Source organism: Typopeltis vanoorti, chromosome 25 (assembly GCF_054136105.1).
Source record: "Typopeltis vanoorti isolate ZY-2024b chromosome 25, IOZ_Tvanoo_1.0, whole genome shotgun sequence".
Taxonomy (NCBI): Eukaryota; Metazoa; Arthropoda; class Arachnida; order Uropygi; family Thelyphonidae; genus Typopeltis; species Typopeltis vanoorti.
Window position 1 is genome coordinate 55,084,663 of NC_143573.1, and position 19,331 is coordinate 55,103,993.

Here is a 19,331-nt window from a genome sequence, read left to right on the forward strand (position 1 = left end):
CATCCCATAGAGTTGCCACAAGCTTTATAATTCACCCCTGGATCCTTTCCACCACTTTTTCATTCCCACGGAATCTAGGTGATGAGATCTACATGCAGTAGTCCAGATGTGGCCTTATTAAAGTCTTATAAAGGGGAGCAATCACTTCCCTCTCCCTGCTTGTTAGTAGTATTACTTTCCAAAGACTGACTCATTGCGGGAGATGAAACACTCACAGACCATAATAACTATCACACCTTGCCTTCAACACATTCAGTGTTGGAGCCCCCCACTATCCATTTGTTTACCACCCACCAAACAAAAACAATCTCTTTTTCACCTCTTTACTCACATGACCTTTGTACAGTTTCCAGGAATGACCTCTTGTTCGTGCATTGCCTATTTTACTATGCAATAATTCCCGTGTCAATTTGGCAGGCTCCTCTCACCAGCTTATAAATTTTCAATCATATCACCCTTCTCCTTCTATCTGTCAAGCTTTGAAGACCACAGTCCCTGAATTTGTCATCATGCTGAATATTCCAGAGACCCGAGACAGTCTAGTTATTCATTCCTGCACTTTCTCCAATGTTTCCCTATCACCAATATAGCCAAGGTTGCCAGATCTGTGCACAGACATCCAAATGAGGCCTAATTAGCACCTTATAGATCATCTCCTTATCTGTACATGTCAGTGTTCTTCTCATTATAGCAGCAATTTTTGGGTAACCCCTATTGCTTTTGCAATGTATCTCCTGAACTTGTTCCTATCTACCAAGATGCCCAGATCCCTTGCTTCTAAAGTTCCTCCAATGTGGTAAATCAGTCAATCTTCAGTGGCTTAAGTGCATAACTTTACACTTAACAACACTGAAATAACATCCCTATTCTCCGCCCAAAGCACGTATCTATTTAAATTCTCTTGTAACAACAGTACATTAGAATTTCCTATCATTTCTTTTCGTAATTTAGTTTCATCAGCAAAAACTCGATATCTTCTTCCACACCATGAACTATATCACTAGTATATAAGTTAAACAACAGTTGATCCAGAACAGAACATTGTGGGATCCTGCTCCCCACCTTCCTTTTTTTGAACACTGCACATCCATAGACAACTCACTGACTCCTATTAATCAACCAGCCTTGTAACCAAGCTATCAAATAACTATCCATTCTCATCTTGCCCAATTTCAATAGTAGTTTTTCATGCAGTACTCAATTTAAATGCTTTAGCAAAATCCAAATAAATCATTGTATAAGCATCTCCCCCCAATCCAATATGTTAGTCACTCTATTACTAAAACATGACCTCCCTTAACAAACTAATGCTGCTCTCTCAAAAGATTTCCATTCTCATCATTCCAGGTTTGTATTCTGTTTTTAACTAGCCTCTCTAACACTTTCACCACTACACTTGATATACACACATTGGCCTATAGCTTGACACTTCTGACTTGGATTCTTTCTTATGCAGTGGCACTATTTTTCCTTCTTTCCACTCTTCTGGAACTATCCTTGTTGCTAGACTTCTTTGAACAACAAAGTCAAAGTCACTGTGAGCCCTTTTGTACAGTGCCCTAATATATGGTGATATTCCATCCAATCCCACAGGCCTTAATAACATCAATGTTACTTAATATTCTAAACACTTCCCATTCTTAAACTGTCAGGTTTCTGTCCTCCTTCCTATTGCCATTCAACACCATTCTTAGTCCCCTCTCCCCCACATGAAATGCACTAACAAAACACTCATTAAACATTTCAACAATATCTTCAGTAAATGTAACTAGTGTTCCATTTCCAGTAACTAAAGTCAGTCTTCCACATTCATATTTTCTTCTACTAGCAATATAAGTATAGAATTCTATATGGTTTTGCTTTACTGCTTCAGCCAATCTCTTTTCATATGCCAATTGCTCTTTCCTTACAACACTTGTCACCTTCCTAACTTGTACCTTATACTACTTATGGAGACCCTGTTCTCTATATCTCCTCTATAACATCCACTTTCTCAGAAGTTCCTGCATAATTCCATGATTCATTCATTTCACCCCTACTTTATTATCCCCAAACCTTAGGAATACAATCTAACATGGCCCTAAGTAACTGATTCCAAAACAGATCCCAGGGACTCCTGATTTCTATCCCTTTCAACTGTTCGAGCCGCTTCACATCACCAATCTGTTTCCTTAATTTATCATAGTCCCCTGCTTTGTAATTCTACACTTATCTCTTGTTCCATTAAGCTCATACCTGGTTAGCCACACCCCCACATCAAAACCACATGATCACTTTCCCCAACTGGTGACATCATGGTGATGCCTCCTGTCACTACTGTATGAGATGATAATATTAAATCTATTGCTCAGCTACATAAGATAACTCTTCTCAAGTAGTTCAAGAAATTCAATCTCCTTACTCACATATTCCTACTTCCAGTCATACTTCCATAGTTAAGGCTGTCCATTATCATCACCTTCCTGTTACTCACCAGTATCATCTGTCAGAATATTTCAGAATCATCTGTCTCTGCATTCCCTGGCCTGTAGCAACATCCCACCAAAAATCTAAAATTTGTGCTATCAATCTCACACCAAATGACACTATAGCCATTATCATTATTGCTTTCGTTAAGTTCTACACTGAGAGGATACAACCGTTTTGAAATCATCGGTAATATCCCACCTCCTCTTTAATAATTTCTGTCTTTTCAAAAAATGCTATAACCATCACATTCTATTCCTGTGAGCATGTCATCCTCTGTTAACCATGTCTCACTGACACCAATGATTTGTGGGCTGACTATCTGTATCAAGGCTGCAAACTCTGCACCCTTATTCCTAATATTCCTTGCATTGGTGTATTCAGCACCTCCATTTCTTTCATCAATTTCTCCAACATCTTAACCACCACTCCTAAGATGTTGATTAGCCTATAATTTGCTACTTCTCTCTTGCAGCCTCTTTTATGCAATGGGAACTATTTTGTCCTCTTTCTACTCCATTGGCACCTTTCCAGTACTGAGGTTTAAATTAAACAGCTTAATTTAAAGAATCTGTTTATATTAAGATATCAGCTCCCCTTGTTCAGAGGAGCTGATAATTCCTTCATACATTCTTGCAAAACATGGGCCGATATGCCATCTAATCCCATTGCTGTGTTTGCATTGAGGTTCTGCAATAGTCTAAGCACCTCCATTTCTTCAACCTCTGTTCTTCCATCAGTCAATTTTGCATCTGAAATTGAAACATCACCACTTAGATGGTATATCCTTGCAAAACGCTTGCTCAGTGATTCAACTATTTTGGTTTTTTTTGGTCTACCTTTCCACCATCAGAATGTTTTAAAGTCATTCTTCCTTTTACTCACCTTATAGTGAAAATACTCCTTATGATTCCTTTTGACTTCATCAGTCAGCTTTCTCTCACAATTAGCTGTGGCCTTTCTTACCACACAGGTCACCCTTCTTGCCTGTGATCTGTACCACTAATAGGTATACTGATCACCTTTTTCTTTATATTTCCTTCACAACTATTACTCTATCTGTAACTCCCACTTAGCTATTCATCCATCTAACTCCTACCTGATATATTCTTCTGACTCTGGATATACAGTCTGATACTGCTTTCTTTATACTTCTTGACCACTTCCCATGGACCATCAGCATCTCTCCACTCCAAATTCTTATGCCTGACACTGCCGAAATCTGACCCCTCAGCTTGTCATAATCATATCTTTGTAATTCCACATATATTCCTCCATAACAGAAAATTCTGTATGTCTAGGAATCTTCCAGGCTAAGACTGCATGGTCACTTTCTCCAAGTGGAAGAAGCATAGCTAGTTCTCTGATGCCATGACCAGATCCAGCACACTTGAACCTCATGTCTTCTCCATTACATGCTGTCTCAGGTAATTATCTCTCAGCAGATGCATAGATTTCATTTCTCTCCCTCCCTGTGACCATTCCTCTTTCCAATCTATGCCCCAATAGTTGAAATCCTCCTTAACAATTACTCGACCTGCACTCATCATGCTAATTTGCCAATGCATGTCATCCACATTCTTGCTTATACCCCCTGGATTATAGCAGCAACCAATTATATATTTCATCCTATTGGCCTCTATCTCACACAAGATAGCTTCAAATGAACTGCCCTCTGCATCCCTGTCCTCCTGGTGAAACATACTTCTATTCTTTTTAGATTCAATTCCTCTGTTTTCATTAGCAACTCCCCTTCTTCTGTCTCCCTTTGAAGGTATTACATCCTTTGCATTCTATTCCTATATCATCTTTGGTCAACCACATCACTAATGCCTACCACTTTTGGCCAAGTTGAGTTAACCAATATCAAAAACTCCTTGCCCTTATTCTGAGTGCTTCTAGCATTATTATACATGAAAATTCACACTTTCACACTCTGCTTTCTCCCCTCCTTGCATCTCCCTTTCTTTCACTTCAGTTTCAAACCATCGGCCAGGCTTTTCTACAGTTACTTAATCTCGCATTTTATTTTGTGGAGAACTCCATGTATGTATGACACATTTTCCATTACCACCTGGTCATTCTCTTCATTGTTCACCATTTCCTTCTTGCAGTCAAGTAAGAACCTAAGATGCTGCTACATTTAGCATCATGTGATCACTCTCCTACTTGCTAACCTCTGGGATGTTTGGACCCATGCTTACCTGTACCCCCCCATCCTAAATATTTCAGTTTCCCTTACTCTACATTCCTGACCTCTCAGTGAATAACACTTTCTCAAGACTCCTGATTCCAAATCCATTCAAATGCAAGCCTTACATAAATCCTTTCTTCCATCAAACTCACTCCATACATCCACAAATCCTACAGCATTCCTCCTGCACAATCTGCACACTAACTCATTCAATCATAGCTCTTCAACTCAGCTTGACTATCATACCGTGGCAAGAGATTCACAACTTTTACTTTCTCCCTCTTTTTTTTTTTTCATATACTAGTAACTCTTTCTTATCTTCTCAAATACCACACTTGTCACCTGCTACATCATTGGTACCAGTCAAACATCTTTCACTTTCCTCTCTATATCCTTACAGCATTATTACCATCCTTAATCCTGGCACCAGGAAAACATGATTTTTGTCACACACTCTCCTCAAGCACTCTTCTTATCAATGAATCACCATACAAAATTTGATCCTTATTCTCACACTTTCACACTCCCCTCCTTGCATCTCCCGTTCTTTCACTTCAGTTTCAAACCATCTGCCAGGCTTTTCTACAGTTACTCAATCTCGCATTTTATTCTGTGGAGAACTCCATGTACGTATGCCACCTTTTCCATTACGACCTGGTCATTCTCTTCATTTTTCACCATTTCCTTCTTGCAGTCACTCATACTGCTTGCAACATTAATCTCGCTAATTGCATTTTCATGCATTTTGTCTTCCGCAATTTACCACTATCATTCTTCTTAGTGTCCTCACACTTCTGGCATTCGCTCTCAAAACACTTATGAGAAACCCACTAGCCAGTTTCGTTCTTCTTTCATAAATCTCTCATTCTATGAAGTGCATTCATTTTGCATATGCTGCAGCAAACAAAATCACCACCATTGGTTTATGCACCATTGTTATGAAGCACAATACAGAATACAATGAAACAAAAAATTAAAAGTTTTAAAAACCAAAAAAATGAAGCACACTAGCATTACAATTAAACAAACATGCAGAATGAATGAGTTAATTATTGCTAAATACTTTCAAAAAGAACTTATCTTTCTGCATCAAAAACACAATGTGTAGCACTTTCTGTCCTCTAGTGATATGATGTCTAAATTAAAATAAATGAAATAAGGGAAAATTTTGCTATTATGATAATAAAAAATTCAAATGAAGAAGCTGAAATGTGAGAAAGCCCAAAAGATATGATTGAAATGCAATGAAAAAAAAAATTAAATGGCATATAATGAGGTGGTATATGAGACTTTTTTTTTTTTTTCATTTCCCTAAGAAGTGAAAAAAAGAACAAATTGGTTATCAGACAAGACCTAGAAAATCATAGAAGAATGGCATGAAATTAAAATGTTTGAAATATGCTAAATCTCAGAGAATTAAAGAACTTAATTTGAGCAATTATAGAGAAAGACAAGTTAATTAAAGGATCTGCAAGAGAAGATAAAAGGCTTAAATATAAAGAGCCGACAGGCTTCATTTCGGCGATATAAACATTATTTAAATTAAGGGGATATTAAATCCCACATTGTTTTAAAACCGAATAAGAAACTCTGATTCCAATCTTTGAGTTTCTTATTCAGTTTTAAAACAATGTGGGATTTAATATCCCCTTAATTTAAATAATGTTTATATCACCAAAATGAAGCCTATTGGTCTTTATATTTAAGTAACTTAATGGGTGCATCTTTTTGACAACTCGTATAGCAGAGTATATAAGTTCTTTTTGCTATACTCTTCGGTATCAATTTAGTCTAGCTACTCACTGATGAAGCCTCAATAAAGGCTGAAACCAGTCTGGGTGGTGACCTCCCACCATAATGTAATAACAGCATACATTTCCTAGGAAATGTGTTTTTACATTATGGAAAATACCAAGAATAGAGATCAGAACTTTACCCACCTTTGCTGCGAGTTGCCCGAGTTTGTACAACGTACTTGGACTACTTGCATTAGCTCACGCTAGTAGTCGCCGATACTTTTATAGTTTATTATACTATATTCAGCATGAAACTCTCTGATTCCAATCTTTGAGTTTCTTATTCGGTTTTAAAACAATGTGGGATTTAATATCCCCTTAATTTAAATAAAAGAAGATAAAAGGAATTATGTGGACAGTTTGATAGAAAAATTACAAAGGCTGCAGCATTAAGACATATTTATCAACTATTTGAAGTGACAAGGGAAATATGCTCTGAAGAAAAGAAACAAGTAAATGCTGCTATATGAGATAAAAGCGGTTTGCTGCTAACTGAAAAGGATAAGATTGTTAGAAGATAGAAAGACCATCTTGATGAGATTTTAAATGTAGAAAACAATATAACTGACATGATTAGAAGTTCAATAGTGAAAGAATCTTCTATACACATGGATTTAAATTTATGCTAGAACCAATATCTAAAAATGAAACAATGAATGTAATAGTAAAGACAAAAAGCAGAAAAGTATGTGGCAATGATATTATAGTAACAGAAATGCTTTAAGACAACTAAAGAAACTGTTGCTGATAAATTTCAATGGATCTCTAACCATGTCCTAGAGCAGGGTTTCTCAAACTTTTCCTACGACGGAACACTTCACAAATCCTGAAATGTTCACGGAACACCTTGATTAGTTTGTAGTGTATTAATTAATAATTAATTGATAATTTACCTTATTTTATTGTTAATTAATAATTAATTATTGATTGATAATTAATTCTTAATTGTTAATTAATTAAACATTAATTAATTTGTGCTAATTTTCATTGACATATCCCATTCTGATCACCAAAAATTTAGTGAATGCAGACTTTTTCTCCTGTGTGCTGGTTTTGTAGGTTAGGTAAATATAAATAAAATAAATGAGTAAATCTTAGCGTTAAAAAACTATACAATCATTTATTGTCAAATATTAATTAGTAAAAACAAAACACATAAAAATAGTAAAAGTATATTGCAAATTAAGTTCTTAATGACTCCGATGTTTTTGGGTCTTTGAATTACAAATTCTTTTGATATCGGGTACAATATTAGAAAGTTGAATTCTCATATCTGGTGTAGCGTCGAATCTGTTCCTGGACTTTGATTTGGTTGCAGCAAAATATGAAAATCCTGCCTTGCAGAAATATGTCGTTGTAAAAGGAAGTAAAACAAAAATAGCTAGTTTTGACACGCCAGAAATAATTTATTGGCAGTTCCTTGTATTTTTGTTTTAAATCAGAGTCACTAATTAAATCAATTAGATTTTCATAGTCACTTGCGCTGAAGCCTGCTGGCTTAGCTGTCACTGTAAATGGATTCAGAACCCAGGAATTGTCCTCACTGGATTTTGGAAAATATTGCAAAAGGGTTGATTGCAAGTCATGCAAGTGTTCTAAAATTACGTTAGATACTTCATTTACTTTAGAATTTATTTCAGTCAAAAATTCATGCAAGGCGGGAAAATAATCAAAATTATTCTGTTCAACTGTAGAAATCCAGAATTGCAACTTCCTATCAAAATATGCAATTTTATCTCTTGTATTAAAAATTGTAATATTCTTTCCTTGTAATGATAAGTTAATTTCATTGCACTTTGTAAAAATATCTGCCAGATACGCAAGATTCATCAACCATGAAGAATTTCTTAATAATTCAATAAAATTTTGTCCTAAATTATATGACATCAAGAAGACCATTAACGCACCACGAAGTTCAAAAAGCCTCAATAATGCTTTTCCTCTGGATAGCCATCTCACTTCGATATGTAATAAAAGTGCGTTATGTGCACTACCCATTTCATCGCACAAAATTTTAAATAATCTGGATTGAAGTGGTCGAGATTTTACATAGTTGATCATTTTTTCGGCTTCATCCAAAATAGTTTTTAAATATGTACGAATTATTTTTGTTACTAGTGCTTGTCTATGCAAAACACAATGCCTTTTGGTGGCTCTTGTAGCTACTTGCAGGATACGTGTTACAACTCCCTTCCTCTTTCCTACCATTGCTTGAGCACCATCTGTACAAATATCAATACTTCTCCCAACCGATTTCCTGTTTTGCAATATAATTATTAATACAGTTGAATACATCTTCTCCAGTAGTTTTTTTTTGATGATATTCGAACATGAGTAAATCTTTTTCAATACTTTTTTCAAATATGTATCGAACAAACACTAGTAATACAGCGAGTCCTGTGACATCTGTAGATTCATCCATTTGCAATGAATATCCACTGCAGTCTAAATCGATGAATTAGCTCTTTTTCTATGTCAGCAGAAAGATCTTTGATGCAGCGTGAAACAGTATCATTTGATAATTGTACTGCATCTATTTTTTTAGCAACCTGCTCATTTAACATGCATGATACAATGTCTTTCACACAAGGCTTAATGAGCACTTCACCATGAAGTGCAATATGGTAACTCACGCGAAAAGACACCTCTGTTGCATTTTCAGTTGTAGCAATTGTAGCCATTTGAAGTTTAGATTTTTCTAGCGAGTCACGTCGTCTCTTAAAAAAATGTATATATTTTCCTTTGTAATCAGTGTGTTTCGTTTCGAAGTGCCTACGAAATTTAGCTGGAGCCAAAGAACCATTTACTAGTATTTTATTACATAAAACATCAGGAGCATGTGTATTGCCAATACACGTAAATCCATAATTTAAATAACTTTCATGGTACTTCCATTTTGGTCTGTTCTTAGACGACTCTTGTTCTTTAATATTAGCTTTTGAAGAAACCACAGTTTGCAATTCCATATCTTCTCCAATCATACGAGTAGATGTGTCAGCAGAAGTACTTGCTCCTCCTTGTGTTAAAGTTTCTGTCTTTAAACAAGAATCCATGGGTATTTTTTCAATAATATTCAAATTCCAATATTTGTCAGAGCTATAATAAAAACAAATAGAATTTTGTTGTAAAGGTAAATTTAGTATGAAAAACAATAAGATTATAAATAAGAAATGTCGAATAATATAAAAGTAAACGAATAATGCAAAATAGTGAAAAAAGACTGCAACACACAAAAGTAAATATGAATTGTAATAAGAATAATTTGATAAACTGTTCAGTAACAAAAATTAAACAGTTCGAAATAAATCAGATATTAATTATAAATTTAGTTAAAAGAGTAAGAAGAATTCTTTTTTTTTTAAAAGTTGCCTCGCCTACTCCCTATACACGGGAATAAAAAAAGGCGGTAGCTGATTTTTTTTTTCCCGAGGGCCCAGTCCCAACAAATTTACTCGTAAATACCTTTCCAAATTTTGTTAAAGTTCATACATTAACATAAGTATTAATAATTAATTATGGCATAATCATAAAGAGTATTAGTACACTTATGTATACAGTGTGGCATGTTGACAAATATAAATTACATTTAAATTAGTTATCAATCACTGGACTAATGAAATGTTGTAGCATGTCGTAGTTTATTCAGGCAAACATCATTAAATTAATTTGTGCTGATTTTCATTTACATTTCCCATTCTGATCACGAAATATATTTATAATATTATTATAAGTACTTACGAGTGAATGCAGACTTTTTCTCCTGTGTACTGGTAGTTTTCCCCTCCTTTTGTACATCCCGGAGATCTTTGTAGGCTTCAGGTGGATGACTCACTATCTGTTCCTTCACAAACACCTTCAATAAGAGATTTCTCAATACCAAAATTAAACAAAGTGCCTTGTCTCTTATTCATATCATATTTTAACTCTGTATTCCTATTATTTTTAAAAAAATCACGGCACTCTGGTTTCAGAACAAGCACTTACACACTGCAATACGAACTTGCGAAGAAATTATTCAGTAGTAATAGATTTGAGAACCGAATACAGACTACCTTGATCTTCAATTTCAGTGGAAAAATTTGCTGATTGGTCACTGATATTTGCAACGCAGATGTTATTTCGTTCAGTTTTGAGAACACGCTGCCCATTGTTGTAATCGGCTTGCAGGCAATTTTTATGATCGGTCATAAACGGCGGTATTCTCTTTCCCGATTGTTGAAAGATTTCAATGTATGAAAATTAACAATAATTCATGAATACTTCCATGTTTAAAAATATGCTGCTTGGTCACTGATGTTTGCTACACAGATGTCATTTCCTTCAGTTTTGAGAACAGAAGATATGACACCAATTGTTGTAATGGGCTTGCAGGCAATTTTTATGACCCGTCATAAACAGCAGCATTCCCTCACCCAAATGTTGAAAGGCTTTCGATGTGTGAAAATTAACGATACACAGATGTTATTAAGTGTTCTGGGTCTGAGCGTTTCGACATATTCATGAATATTATCCTCCTCAGAATATTTTTACTATAAAATATTTATTCATGAAAAATGCTTAGAAAACTAAAATGACAAATTTCAGAACTTCTCGCAGAACACCTATTCACCTTCCGCAGAACACTAGTGTTCCGCGGAACACAGTTTGAGAAACCCTGTCCTAGAGACTGAAAAGAGACCTAAACAGTGGAAAGAAGCAATGATAACAATAATTCCAAAGAAAGAAGATCTCACTAGATGTGAAAATTGAAGGGGGAATTAGTCTACTGTCAGTACCTATGAAAATGTTTTGCAAAATATTGATAAATAGATGAAAAAAGTTTGAGAAACCCTGTCCTAGAGACTGAAAAGAGACCTAAACAGTGGAAAGAAGCAATGATAACAATAATTCCAAAGAAAGAAGATCTCACTAGATGTGAAAATTGAAGGGGGAATTAGTCTACTGTCAGTACCTATGAAAATGTTTTGCAAAATATTGATAAATAGATGAAAAAAGAAATTAAGAAAGAGAAAGATATTAAGGCATGAGCAAGTTACTTTCAAAACAAAACAGGTGACATACTGTACATTATATTTTTACCTCAAGGAACATCACTGAACAAAGCACAGAACTCAGAAGCTATTATACCTAAATTTTCTAGATTTTATTTATTATTAGACTTCCAGGAAGTCATGGACTCATCGCGGGAGGACGTACATCACCCACACCAGCTGTCGTACCTTTTCTTAAACTCATTCATACTAGATGCGCTCATTACTTCCACAGGTAAAAACTGTTCCACTCACTCACAGATCTATGTGAGAAAAATCTAGTTCTTATCTCTTTCTTAACTGTACAGAAATTTAACTTCCACAGATGCCCCCCCATCCTCTCCCCACCTTCCATATAATGAAAAAATTTATCAACCAATTTTATAATGCCCTCTCAAAAGTTTACAGATCTCTAAAAAAAAAATTCCACATAATCTTAATCTATCTTCATAATCTACATTCTAAAATCTCAATATCATCTTTATAACTCTTCTTTGTAGCCTTTCCACAGCTTCTTTATTCCTCTGGAACAAAGAAGACCAAATCTGCACAATAGTCCAGATGCATCCATATTATCAAGGCTTGTAGACAGGCAAAATGACTTCCATATCCTTACATATCAATGTTTGTTTCAACATCATTATTATCCTCTGAGTTGTCTTTATAATTTTTGTTATATGACCTCTGAACATCAACTCTCTATCTAACAAATTCAGATTTATACTCCCCCACTGGTCATCTTAAATCTGGTAGATTTAAGATGACCAGTGATGTACCCAGAGATCAGTATTCTGATACCTGCCTGTCAGCCACCCACTTATCCAAGCTAATAGTTTATATTCCAATCCCATGTTCTCTAGTTTATACAAGAGCCTTTCATGTGGTGTACTATCAAATGCCTTAGCAAAGTCCAACAGTATCATAGCATATCCATTCCATTAATCCAACTCAGCTGTAACATTATTATAAAATATAATAATGCTATAGCTAATAATAATAAACAAATTGCTCAGGCATGACCTCCTTTAAACCCATGATGTTCCTTGCAAAGTATATTTTGTTTGTCCACTCATTCCTGTATGCAAATTTTTACCAACTTGCATACAGGAAGGTTTTTAACAACTTGCATATATTGGCTATCACATCACATCAAAGTTTATACTATCCTAAGAAGAAGAATGGACAGCCAAGAGATTACAACAGTAACTTTCAATGGATTTTGGAAGGAAAAAGGAAAAGCCTAAACTAACTTGGCAGAGAATGACAGAAAATGAAAGAAAAATGGCTGGCACAAGACAGAGGTATCTGTAAAAAACAGATCTTGGTCTTATGTGCCATGAGGCATAAAGAGGAAAAGTAAGTAATATATTTAATTCACTAAAGAATGAAATATTGTTAGAGTTGATACATTGCCATAAAATGTGCTAATTACTGATTGCTCTTTCATTATCATTGTTGATAATAGGATTTATTAGTATCTTTAAGAAATTAAGGAGCATAATTTGTAACAGTTCTTCTTATTTTGAGAAGGTAATCATTATATTCCATTTTATTATTATTATTACCCCATGGAGTAAAAGATTCATCTAGGTCCTTTTATCATACACACAGTTCATCATACATGCACCTGAAACACACTCAAATTCTCTGCAGACACCACAATCTCAGGCAAGGCATTCCAATCATTCAGAACTCTGCATGCAAAAAATCTGCTTCTCACTCCCCTGCTCACACCCTCTTTATACAGTTTCCAGGGATGATCTCTGGTTCTCCCCTGATCTCCCACTGTTTTCTGTAGAACCTCTCCAACATTGATCCTATAACAATCGTTTATAGGTCTCTATCGTATCTCCCCCTCTTCCTCCTATCCACTAGACTCTGTAAATTGCATCTTCTCAATCTTTCCTCACATTCGACATTCCAGAAGTCAGAAACTACCTTAATCAGTCACCTTTGGACCCTTTCCAATATCTCTTCATCCTTTTGAAAACTAAGTGACCAAATCTGGGCACAGTGGTCCATGTGTGGCCTAATCAAAGCCTTATACAGTGGAACAAGAATCTAGTTACTTCTACAAGTCAGTGTGCTCTGCTTCATTCCCAGAATTCTTATTGTTGTCCTCACAATTTTGACAATGTGTCCCCTAAATTTCAGATCCTTATCCACTATCACCCCAAGATCCATATTTCCTCCACTTCTGACAATATATCCTCACTAAGCATAAATTCTGCATCCTATTTTTGTTTTCCAAATTTTAAAACCTTACATTTTGCAACACTGAACTAGCATTCCCATTCCCGTGCCCAATCACTCAATTTATTCAAGTCTTCTTGTAAGGCCACAACATCTTCTCTACTCTTCATAGTTCATCCCAACTTTGCATCATCTGCAAACAACTGAATATCGCCATCCAAATCGTCATCAGTATCATTAACATACAAGGTGAACAGTAATGGCCCTAAAACAGACCCTTGAGGCACACCACTAGTGACTTTCTTCTTCCGGGATATTGCTCCCCTACACACAACTTGCTGATACTTATCAGATAGCCAGTTTCCGATTCAATGCATTAATTTAATATCCAACACTATCCACTCTAGTTTGACTATCAACTTATCATGTGGTAATCTATCAAAAGCCTTTGCAAAATCTAAGTATACTAGTGTGTATCCCTCTCCTCTGTTCAAGGAAGCCTTCACCTTAATGTAATAAGTAAGTAGATTACTAAAACATGACCTCCCTTTAGGAAATCCATGCTGTTCATCAAAGATAATACCATTGTAGTCAATTCAATTCTGGATCCTAGTTCTCACCAGCTTCTCCAACAACTTAACCATACCCCCTGACATGCAGATAGGCCTATAATTTGATGTTTGAGTTCTATCACCTTCCTTATGAAGCGGCACAATCTTGCCCTCCTTCCACTCCTTATGAACTTGACCCAGTGCAAGACTCGTATTAAAAAAATATGTCAAGGCAGATGTCAACTCCCTTGCACATTCCTTCAGAATACGTTGTGATATATTATCAAGTCCCACATCCTGATTAACATCAAGTTTCCTCAACTCCCCATGCACCTCTTGCTCACTTACAGTGAGGCTCTTCTCCCCATCATCAACTGCTCTCAATCTCTTCATGATATCACATTCACAAGAATGAAAGACCTTTATGAATTGCTCATTAAGTATCTCCACTATATATCTTCTGCAGTAGTTATCCTTATAACAGTTTCTCCAGTCAATGTTATCTTTCCATAATAATTCTTTTTTTTTTTGCTGGCTACGTATCAAAAGAACTCCCTAGGATTCTTTTTGGCTTCATTAGCTAACTGCTGCTCATACTTTACTTTTGCCACCCTTACCAACCAAGTCACCATCCTTACCTGGTCTTTGTAATCCTCACAGAAGTGGTTATTACCACTTCTCTTATGCTACCTCCATAATGCTCTTTTTCTCTATATGATGCTTAATATATTCATTCATCCATTTCACACCTACGTTATTTAACCTTCTGACCCTTGGAATGCATTTAGACATTGCTTCTGCTAGATAGTTCTTGAATATCCTCCAAGCTGCATTGATCTCTTTTCCAGCTAACTCCTCATTCCATGCTACACTTGAAAGCTGTCTCTAATGCTCTCCTTTCTTGGGCTTGCTTGAAATAATTCAAACTACCATTCAGTAACATAATCCTTGGTTTTCTTTGACACCACAGAGATTGTTATCCAGAAATTACTCCTTGGGTAGAAAATTTTCTACAAATAATGGCTTAAAAAATCCTCTATATTCAAAGGAATGGCTCAAAACGAGAAATGAGAATGGCTCAAAATTTAATATGGCAAAGTGCAAGGTCATCATACTCTCTGGGATGAAAAGATTATGAGCTTTGTATTACACTGATGGAAATGAACTGCAAGAAATAGATGAGACAAGCAGTATAGGGATAATGATGATGGACAGAGACATGAAGTTCAGGAGGCATATTGGATACGTGGACAAAATAGCTCAAAGATTCCTTTGGATGTTGAGAAACACGACCGGTGGATATCAAGATATTTATATCCATTTTTATACATGCAATGCATACAGATACTATCATTTGAGTTTGACATCAGTTTTATATTTGAGAAGGATAAAGCAAATCACTCAGAGGAAAATCAATTTCACAGCCAGTGAGATTGCTTTTCTAAGGACAACTTAGCACTGAAAAAAAAAAAAAAATTATTACCAACACATGAATCATCACCACTGCTAGTATATGTATTCATAGTCATAGCTTATCATTTTCCTCTCTTTTCTCACATTTTTTTAAATTTTTATTTTTAACTATTTACATACATTTTACAAAACAAACGCAATGAATAATGGAAATGCTGCCAATATACGTACTGATAAGGAAACCCATTTAAAAATATTAACATATATTAACATATTACCTAAATAATTTTGATCTAGAGGCTTCCGTAGAATAATACGCTGATGTTTATGGATCTGATCTCCTGAAAAAAAAAATTACATAGAAATATTATTTCTGGAAATTTTTTATGTTAGTCATTTAGTCATATCAAATAAAATATTACACATATCATATAATATGACTTTTTTTATATCCATTTCATTTATATCCATTCCAATCAGGATCACCAAATATCATTTCAATTATTTAAACTTTTGAAAAAAAAAAAATCCCAAAAGTCTGAAAAAATGAAAATACTATATCTAATACAATTTTATACAAATTCCTAAATCTATATATACAATTAATCTGAAAGTCAGTTTCATTATATCACCAATGACACAGTTACACGACATCTGGCTTTTTCAAACCCTTACTTAATTTAAGAAATAATAAAATCTGAAACTCGATTAGAACGTTCTGATGTCTGTTATTTGTATTACAAGTAATCTGAATATTGAGCTGCTACCTAACACTGGAGAGGTCTAAAAGTCAATCATTCCAAAATATGATCCAACTTTTTGGCCACTCCAATATTAGTTTTAGTTTTTAGTGATGAAAGTTGATTGTTTCAAGGTCCATTATTTTTAATTTTATCAGTCATTTAAATATCAAAGCTCTTCAACCTAACATTCAATTATTCCCTGGACAGGGGGAGAGGAAACAAATCTCATGTAACACAGTGTATATCCCAAAAGTCTCATCAAAGAAGTTAAATATCATTCTTCACAAAGTTAATTATGTCAGACATCTGTAATTTTCAATCTAATTGAAATTTTCATGAACCACATAACAAGCAAAATTTCTTAATCATCTGTCTTCATTTTTTCCATTATTTCATTATTTAAACTTTTGAAAAAAAAAAAAAAAAAAATCCCAAAAGTCTGATAAAATGAAAATACTAGATCTAATACAATTTTATAGAAATTCCTAAATCTATAGATACGATTAATCTGAAAGTCAGTTTCATTATATCACCAATGACACAGTTACATGACATCTGGCTTTTTCAAAAGAAAGGATTCTTAATCATCTGACTTAAAAAGCAATTCAAGAATGCTAAATTGATTCCAAGCCATGAGATTATGCAGCAGAAAATTGCTGCATAATCTCATGAATCTTCCTGAATTTCAGGAAGGAAAAGTTCTGGCTACTCCATATGAGACTAACTCACTTTCAATTTAAAAGCACTTGTAAAGCTCCTTTATGTCCTAGGCAGGATTTAAACCCAGGTCTGTTGAACAAAAGGACATCAATACTGAATGAGCTAGAGAGACTCAGTATGGTAGATGCTAATGGAACAAAACACATAAATAGTTGCTACAGGCTATGAATTAACAACTGGCAGCTAGAGCTGACAGTCACCAGTGGCTCTTGTAAACCATGACTCTCATTTTGGAGGTTGAGTAATGCAGAAAAAAAAATGTAATATTTGCTCTCAGCATTGGTATACAGTGATATTCTTAGACTTTATAAAGGTATATGATAGATTATCAGATGACAGGCTGGTGTAAGCTGCAGAAAATGGGAATGGATAAGAAATTGGGCAGATGGATTGGAGACGAGCTTTGAACAATATCAGTTGTGTATGATGGGTGGCACACAGTGTCTCAAAAAAGGAAGGTAACCAGTAATGTGTCCCATAGTTCTATTCATGGAGCCCTGTTGTATAACTTATTTTTTTAATGATCCTTCAGAACACACGCAATTTACAGACATAGAATACCAGTTATGGTGGTGGGCGGTAGATGGCGTTGATTTGTAGTAGAGGTTCGGTGTAGTGGTTGAGACAGTTGTAGGTATCCTCCCGCGATGAGTCTTCGAACTCCTTGGAGGTGTCAGGAATAATAATAATAATTTCATGCAGATTGACTGGGAAGCTTCAGTTTTTTACTGATGTTAATTCCTTAAAGAAGATTTGAATAGACTTTTAGTTTGGATATTACAAGTAAGGTTTCATTTTAATATCAATAAGTGCAAGGCGTACGATTTGGAGTGCAGAGATAATAAGACTGTGTATTGAATTGTATTGTATTGGTGGCTGTACTTCAGGAAGTGAAATCACAAGCAGTAGGTGATGGTGGATGAGGCAGTATCACAAAAAAAGGGATGATAACCAACTGTGTGCTGAAGAATTCTTTTCTTGGACCTCTGTTGTTTAATTTATTTTTTAACGATATTTCATGTGGATTGACTGGGGATCTTCAGCTGTTTGCTGATAATGCAAAGTTGGGAAGAATTATAAGGAACACTGTTTATGTTAATTCCCTTCAAGAAGATTTGAATAGACTTTAGTTTAAGCATTACAAGTGGGGGGTTTCATTTTAATATAAATAATAAAGACTCACCAATTATTTAGTGATCACCAATATGGATTCTGACATTCTCATTCTGTATATGATGGTCCATGACTGATCCCTGGGACACACCACTGGTCACCTCAAATCTAGTAGATTCACCCCCAACCTCCATAAACCACTTTCTGATACATATCTATTAGTCAGCCATCCATTATCCAAATCAGTAGTTTATATTCCAATCCCATTTTCTCTAGTTGTAACAGCCTGTAATATCATCTGTAACATTATCATTTGCTGAATGAATAGCAAATTGCTCAAACATGACCTGACCTTCTTTCATAAACTTATGCAGTTCCTTGCAAAGTATAGCTCATCTTGTCTGTCAACCCATTTTTGTGTGAATCCTTACCAACTTCTCAAAATCTTTGCAACCACTCCAGAGATACTGACAGTTTGGTAGTTAGACACATTGCTTTTTGCACTACCCTTGTACAATGGAAATGTCGCACATTCTTTCCATTCGTGTGGGATCTTTTCTGAGCTGAGGTTCAAGTTAGATGGCTTCAAATTCATTGCAACATGGGACATTATTATTATTTCTTTCATGAGTTTTCTACCCTAACTGAACATAAATCATCTGATATCATTAGTAGCAGCCCTCCTCTCCTATCCTTTCTAAAAATACTATACCTTTTAAACAATAAATTACACAATAACCACAGTATTTATTTATTTTTTAACTTTAACGAAATGAAAGTACAGATATTTCATATTGGAAATAACAGTACATCATCAGTGTGTAGAAACAAGCAAATCAAAGGAACGGGAATACAATGTACATACAGCAGTCGGTGGTTTACCAATTAAAAACTGTTGCCGCGTGCTAAAAATTAATATTCATAAATAATATTATTAAAATTATTATTAAAACTATTTTTGATGGTTACATAAGATAAAACTCTCCTAAAGTTTTAGCAGAGAGAGACAGACAATCATTCTGATTCAGATTTGGCCGATGTAAAAGGACTTTGCAACTTTCTTTGAAAAAGCGTTCATATTTAAACCTGCTTATATGGAGAAGACGTGCTTC

At 35.0% G+C, this 19,331-nt stretch overlaps 1 protein-coding gene across 3 annotated transcripts in view; it reads right to left on the bottom strand.

The window, feature by feature from the left end:
* The window catches only part of LOC150092757 (uncharacterized), a 480,655-nt gene that overhangs the window by 62,762 nt on the left and 398,562 nt on the right, over window positions 1–19,331 (bottom strand). For all 3 annotated transcript variants that reach the window (XM_090414390.1, XM_090414391.1, XM_090414389.1), the window contains one exon: window positions 15,922–15,984. In XM_090414390.1, the coding sequence (XP_090270516.1) occupies window positions 15,922–15,984 (63 nt within the window). The remainder of the gene's footprint in view (window positions 1–15,921; window positions 15,985–19,331) is intronic.